The sequence below is a fragment of the Orycteropus afer genome, unplaced genomic scaffold (assembly GCF_000298275.1).
Source record: "Orycteropus afer afer isolate SDZICR_OR568_19922 unplaced genomic scaffold, OryAfe1.0 scaffold00399, whole genome shotgun sequence".
Lineage (NCBI taxonomy): Eukaryota > Metazoa > Chordata > Mammalia > Tubulidentata > Orycteropodidae > Orycteropus > Orycteropus afer.
The window spans coordinates 390,639-398,493 of record NW_006921986.1 but is presented as its reverse complement, the minus strand read 5'-3'; the positions used below and the strand labels follow the sequence as shown (position 1 = coordinate 398,493).

The 7,855-nt window shown below is 41.1% G+C and overlaps 1 protein-coding gene across 1 annotated transcript in view; it reads left to right on the top strand.

Moving 5' to 3' along the window:
• The first annotated feature begins 432 nt into the window (after positions 1–432).
• The window catches only part of FAM114A1 (family with sequence similarity 114 member A1), a 117,270-nt gene continuing 109,847 nt past the window's right edge, over positions 433–7,855 (top strand). Inside the window, exon 1 of the mRNA XM_007953528.2 lies at positions 433–765. Coding sequence (XP_007951719.1) covers positions 433–765 — 333 coding nt within the window. The remainder of the gene's footprint in view (positions 766–7,855) is intronic.

Here is a 7,855-nt window from a genome sequence, read left to right as displayed (position 1 = left end):
CTCATCTTCTGGTAGCTTCCTGCCTTCCGTGGCTTGTGGCCCTTCCCTTTATCTTCACAGCACATTAATCTCTGTTTCTGTCATCATATCACCTTTTTTTCTTTGTAGTCAGATCTTCTTCTGCCTCCCTCTGATAAGGACACTTTTGATTACATTTAGGGCCCATCTGGATAATCCAAAATAATCTATCTTAAAATCACACCTAATTTATTCACACTGCAAAATCCTTGCTATGTAAGGTAAATATTCACAGGTTCCAGGGAGTAGGGGCCATTGTTCAGTCTACCACAAGGTTACATGGAGTGTCTTATTTCAACAAGAATATTTACCCTTAGCAGACTTAATTTAATTATTCATAGTTTGGAATTAAAGCTTAACAATTCAAATTAAAACATAAAATGCTTGTTTTTATTGTGTTGAACAGATATTAAAATGTCTGATCATGGCAGTGAGACCTTAGCCACTGGAGAAAAAGCAGACATTACGGAGACGACCAGTAGTGATTACCTACCCGATAATGCAGAAGTGCAGTGTGATTCAGCTACAATTTTGAATCAGCCAACACCCGCTGACCCCAGAACAGATGTGCATGAAAATGCAGCTGTTCAGGGTGCAGAGACTGCTGATACCAGGCACCCTGAGCAGACCTTGGAGCCCCCCTTCAATGGAGAAGTGGCTGAGGACACACTTGCTGAGTGCGTGGACTCTGTCAGCCTTGAGGCAGATCCTGGATCTGAAATACCCCTGAAAGAACAGAATAATCCGGTAGGAGTGGTTTGTTCAATTCACTTCATCCTCAATTCTTCCTGATAGGAACTACATGCACAACTTTGTGCTAAATTCTTGTGGGTAGGGATTGGGGGTTCAAAATATAATATGCCATCATCTCTGTCATCAAAAATGTGTGTGTGGTGAGATAAGACATATGTAAGCATAATTTCTTATTATAATATTTGTATTTTGATAGTTGTATTATTATTCATCATAATGTTTTGTTGTTGTTGTTAGTGGCCATCAAGTCAGCTTCAACTCATGGTGACCTCATGTAAAATAGAATGAAACCTCCCCAGTCCTGAGCCATCTTCTGGATCACTGCCTTGTTTGAGCTTATTGTTGCAGCTATTGGGTCAATACATCTCATTGAGGGTTTCCCTCATTTTAATTGACTTTATACTTTACCAGACATGATGCTCTTTACTAGAGATTGGTCTTTCCTGTTGACATGTCCAAAGTAAGCAAGTTGAAGTCTTGCCATCCTTGCTTCTAAAGAACATTCTGATTGTAATTCTTCTCAGACTGATTTGTTCATTCTTGTGGCACTACACAGTACATTCAGCATTCTGTCCCATCACTACAACTTGAATGTACCACTTCTTTTGTCTTCCTTTTTTATCATACAACTTAACTACAATAATAACTCAAAAACCAAGCTCCTTGCCATTGAGTCCATTCTGACTCATGGTGACTGTATAAGACAGAGTAGAACAGCCCCATAGAGCTGCCAAGGCTGTAATCATTACAGAGAGAAGAGTCTTGATGGTGCATTGGTTAATTGCTCTGCTGCCATCCGATAGGTCAGCAGTTCAAACCTTCTCCTCTTCACAGGAGAAAGATGCGGCAGTCTGCTTCCATAAATACGTATGGCCTTGGATACTCTATTGAGTAGCTCTATTCTGTCCTGTTGTTGTTGTTAGGTGACATCAAGTCAACTCCAATTCATAGCGACCCTATGTATAACAGAACAAAATACTGCCTGGTCCTACACCAGCCTCATAGTCCTTGCTATACCTGAGCCCATTGTTACACCCACTGTGTCAATCCATCTCCTTGAGGGCCTTGCACTTTTTGGCTGACCCTCCACTGTGCCAAGCATGACATCCTTCTCCAGGGAATGATCCCTTCTGACAATATGACCAAAGTACGTGAGACAAAGTCTGGTCTTTCTTGCTTCCAAGGAGCATTCCGGCTGCACTTCTTCCAGGACAGATTTGTTAGTTCTTCTGGCAGTCTGTGGTGGTTTGAGAATTCTTCTCCAACACCACAACTCATAAAACATCAACTTGTCTTTGGTCTTCCTTATTCATTGTCCAGCTTTCACATGCATATGAGGCTATTAAAAATTCCATGGCTTGGGTTAAGTGCACTTTAGTCTTCAAAGAGACATCTTTGCTCTTCAGCACTTTAAAAAGGTCTTTTGCAGCACATTTGCCCAGTGCAATACATTGTCTGATTTATTTATTTATTTTAAATTTTTATTGTGATTTGGGTGACAGTTTACGGAGCAAATTCATTTTCCATACAGCAGTTCATGTACACTTTGTCTCATGACATTGACTACAATTTCCCACAGAGCAACAGCTCTCTTCCCACTTCCTCCCCATAGTTACTTCTTTCCTGTGTCCTTCCCTCCCCTGTACTCCTGCCCCCCAAGCTGTCTCCCTATGCATACACAGTCCTTCTATTCTCCCATGATTAATCTCTCCAAGAAGTGTGTCTACCTAATGTAAATGTTCAGCTCATATGCCTATCTTTTGTTTGGCTGGAAGCCACAAGAGTGGGTTCAATTCCAGACCTAAAGGGCAGCTAGGGGCCAGTCTCAGGGGTTCCACCAGGCTCTGTCAGACCAGCAAACCAGGTCCCCTTTTTTATGATTTTGAGTTTTGTTCCACATTGTTCTCCTACTGTATTCAGGATCTCCTACCTAGATCCCCCTCCAAGTGGTTGACAGTAGTAGCTGGGCACCATCTAGTTCTGGTCTCATAGTCATACAGGTTGAGGATCACATGATATACCAGTCCCTTGGGCTAATTATTTCCATACATCTTTGGTTTTCTTCATTCTTCTTTGCTCTAGATGAAAAGAGACCCATTGTTGCATCTAGATGGCCATTTGCAAGATTTTCAGATCCCAGTTGCTACTCACCAAAGTAGGATGTGAAACAGTGGTTTTGTGTAGTATGTTATGCCAATTGAGCTTGATGTCCCCTGCAACCATGGTCCCAAACCAACAGGTACAACTACTCGCTCCCTCCAGGTAGATGGCTATGGCCAAGAAGTGAGTACACCCTTGTTCCTTGTCAGTTCTACTATATAGCTGGGAATTTTTAGACAACATACAAATACACTTGTAGAAACATTGTCTTCCAACCCTATACGTGGTCATGGGCACACTCCCCCTGCATAGATACACCTAATTGTTCAGCCTGACCACCCATCTTTCCACCCATAGATCAATGTTTGCCTTCATTGACAGTGCAGTACTGTATGTGCAGAAGGGTTCATCTTTGTTGTCTGTACCTCCCATGTACCTCTCTATGTCTTCCTCTTCCTCAGTGCCACTGTGTTACATTTGGTGCCACATTTGGTACATTCCCCTTCCCTTCACCCAAATCAATACTTGTCTCTACTTATCTACCAGTATTCCCTCTCACCCCTGCTAACCAACAAATAAAATTTCCTTCCATATATTAACCTTTCCTTGCGTTGTCTGATTTCTTGACTGCTGCTTCCATTGATGGTGATTATGGAACCAAGTAATATGAAATTTTTGATAACTTCAGTCTTTTCTCTTTATCATCATGCTGCTTATTGGTCCAGTTGTAAAGATTTTCATTCTCTTTATGTTGAGGCATAATCCATGCTGCAGACTGTAGTCTTTAATCTTCATCAGTAAGTGCTTCAAGTCATCTTCACTTTCAGGAAGCAAGGTCATGTCGTCTGCATATCATAGGTTGTTAAAGAGTCTTCCTGTAATCCTGATGTCGCGTTTTTTTCATATAGTCCAGCTTCTCGGATTATTTGCCCAGCATACTGATTGAATAACTATGGTGAAAGGATACAACTGTAGTGCACTCCCTTCCTGATTTTGTTTGTTTATTTATTTATTTATATTGTGTTTTAGGTGCGAATTTACAGAGCTGAGTTTGTTTTACATTCAACATTTCATGTGCATTTGGTTTCACTCCCCAGTTGCCACCCCCAACACTAACCCACTCTTCTCCCCATCTCTTCCCAGTAACACCCCCTCATGCCCCCTTCCTGATTTTAAACCATGCAGTTTCCCCTTGTTCTGTTTGAACAACAGCTTCCTGATCTATGTACATGTTCCTCATGATCACAATTAAGTGTTCTAGAATTACCATTCTTCTCAATTTTATTCATAATTCGTTATGATCCACACAGTTGAATGCTTTTGCATAGTCAATATAACACAAGTAAACATCTTTCTGGTATTCTTTGCTTTGAACCAAAATCATCCTGACATCAGCAATGATGTCCCTCATCCCATGTCCTCTTCTGAATCCAGCTCACATTTCTGGAAGTTCCTGGTCAATATGCAGCTACAACCATTGTTGAATTATCTTCAGCAAAATTTTACTTGTGTATGATATTAATGATATTGTTTGATAATTTCTATGTTCTATTGGATCACCTTTTTTTGAAATGTGTACAGATATAGATCTCTTCCAGTTAGTTGACCAGGTAACTGTCTTCCAGTTTTCTTGGCATCGATGAATAAGTGTCTCCAGTGCAGCATCCATTGGTTGAAATATCTCAGTGGGTATTCCATCAATTCCTAGACCCTTGTTTTTGCCAGTTCCTTCAGTGCAGCTTCAACTTCTTCCTTCAGCACCCTGGTTCTTGTCCATATTCCACCTCCTGATATAGATGAACATCAACCAGTTCTTTTTGGTATCGTGATTCTATGTATTCCTTCTGTCTTCTTCTGATGTTTACTGCATCTTTCAATATTTTGCCCATAGAATCTTTCAGTATTGCAACTCAAGGCTTGAATTTTATCTTGTTCTTTCAGCGTAAGAAATGCTGAGTATGTTCTTCCCTTTTGATTTTCTAACTCCAGGTCTTTGCCCATTTTATTATAATAATTGACTTTATCTTTTCCAGCTACTCTTAGAAATCTATTCAGCTCTTTTATCTTGTCATTTTTACCATTTGCTTTAGCTACCTTCCATTCAAGAGCAAGTTTCAGAGTCTCTTCTGACATCCTTTTCAGTGTTTTCTTCCTTTCCTGTCTTTTTAATGCCCTTTTGCTTTCTTCATATATGATATTCTTGGTGTCATCCCACAGTTTGTCTGGTGTTCAGTCATTGCTGTTCAGTGCATCAAATCTGTTTTTCAGATGGTCTCTAAATTCAGGTGGGATATAATCAAGGTTGTATTTTGGCTCTCATGAACTTGTTTTAATTGTTTTCAGCTTCAACTTAAACTTGTATATGAGCTGTTGAGGGAGCTCTGGTAGCATAGTACCTAAGGCACTTGACTGCTAACCAGAAGGCTGGCAGTTCAAACCCACCAGCCACTCCTCGGAAGGAAGGTTGGGCAATCCTACTTCCGTAGTGATACAGCCTTGGAAACCCAAGGAGGTGTCGCTATGAGTCGGGGCCGACTCGAAGGCAAATAACAACAACAACAACAACAACAATGAGCTGTTGATGGTCTGTTCCACAGTCAGCTGCTGGCCTTGTTTTAGCTGAAGATATTGCGCTTCTCCATCTCTTTCCATGGATGTAGTCGATCTGATTCTTGTGTATTCCATCTGGAAAGGTCCATATGTATAGCCACCATTTATATAGTTAAAAAAGGTATCTGCAATGAATAAGTCATTGGTCTTGCAAAATTCTATTATGCGATCTCTGGTGTCATTTCTATCACCATGGCCATACTTTCCGACTACTGGTGATTCTTCTTTGTTTCCAACTTTCACATTCCAATCACTGGTAATGATCAACACATCTTTGCATGTTTGGTCAGTTTCAGACTTCAGAAGATGGTAAAAATGTTCGATTTCCTCATGTTTGACTTTGGAGTTGGTGCATAAATTTGAATAATAGTAGTATTTACTGGTCTTCCTTGTAGGCATATAGGTATTATCCTATCTTTGACAGCATTGTACATAGGGATAGATCTTGAAACATTTTTTGTGACAGTGAGTGCCATACCATTCCTCTTCAGTTTGTCATTCCTGGCATGGTAGATCATATGGTTGTCTGTTTCAAAATGGCCAAAACTAGTTCATTTCAGCTCACTAATGCTTAGGATATCGATCTTTATATGTTCCATTTCATTTTTGACGAGTTCCAATTTTCCTGGATTCATACTTTGTACATTCCATGTTCTGATTATTAATTGGTGTTTGCAGCTGTTTGTTCCAATTTTGAGTCATGACACATCTTCAAATGGAGGTCCCAAAAATTTTACTCCATCCATGTCATGAAGGTCAACTCTACTCTAAGGAGGCAGCTCTTCCCCGCTCGTATTTTGAGTGCCTTCCAACCCGAGGGGCTCATCTTCTGATACTGTATCAGACAGTATTTCAGGGCTACATATAATGTATTAGACAGTGTTTCACTGCTATTCATAAGGTTTTCACTGACCAATTCTTTGAGAAGTGGATGGCCCCTTCCTTCTTCTGAGCCTGCTTAGTCTGGAAACTCTGCTGAAACCTGTCCACCATGGGTGACCCTGCTGGCCTCTGAAATACCAGTGGCATAGCCTCCAGCCTCACAGCAACACACAAGCCACCACAGTACAACAAACTGACAGACAAGTGGTGGTTTTCTGTCCTATAAGGTTATTATGAGTCAGACTTCATGACATTGGATTTTGGTAATCTTTGCAGAAGCAGACTGTCTCATCTTTCCCCTGTGGAGGAGCTGGTGGTTCAGACTTCTGACATTTGGTTAGCTAAACACTTCCCCACCAGGGCTCCTTCAGTAATAATAATAGTCACCAATCATTATGCATACCCTATATGCCAGGTACTTTGCTAGCCCTTTTATATATTATATAATTTATTTGATTCAACAGTTCTTTCAGATTCTGAGGTAAGTGTTATTCACCCTGATTTATAGAGGAGGTAGCCAGGCTCAAAGATATTAAATGGGCTTATTCAGGCCTATCCTATAGTAAACAGAAGAAATTGTAATATCCAACATAATGAATCTAGATTAATAATCAGATTGGTTCCTCCCTACACAAGTCAGTATTTCTTTAAGATTACTTAAATTCTGGTGCATGTTTACAGGTCTACTGGAGATATCATAACATAGAGATCACTGTTTCATCCTCACATACTACCTTCAGGAAGATCAGGGGCAGAGTGCACTGCCCCTTCCTCTCAGTATCTGTGTCTTAGTCTCTCTGGGGGAATGAGATAGACCACAATCCCCGCCCCATTGGTACCTTGTGCCTCACCATTATGACTGTTTAAGCTGGATTCTCCTGGCACCTTCACCTCCCACCATGTGAGGACTGTTAGGGAAGGGGAGGCACTCATTGTGAAAGGAGGTCTGGGAGATAGAGGCTGCTTTCTTCTGATCCTGTCAGGGTTGGACGCTTTCCAAAGTGGCAATATATTCATTGCCATTGGGTTGATTCCAACACATATTGACCCTATGCTATGGGACAGAGTAGAGCTGCTCCATATGATTTCCAAGGCTGTAAATCTTTAAGGAAGCAGACTGCCACATCTCCTGCAGAGCGGCTGGTGGGTTCAAACAGCTGACCTTACCATTAGCAGCCAAACACTTAACCACTATGCCACCAGGGCTCCTTCAGAATGATGGAATGGGAGGCAGGAAATTGGGGTCTGCCCTTACCCAGGCCCCAGCCCTGTTCATCTTTGAAGGACTGCTGCATGCAGTGAAGAGAGGGAACTAAACAGAGGACTGGGTCTTGGGCTTTCGTGCCCCAGTCTATCATTAACACTGTTACTTTGGGCATGACACTTGGTTTCTCTGTGCTTCAGTGTTCTTCCCTGTTCAATGAAGAATTTGCACATGAATAACTCTCTATAGCCTTTGACTAAAATTCTGTGTTCTTTTTTTTTTTTTTTT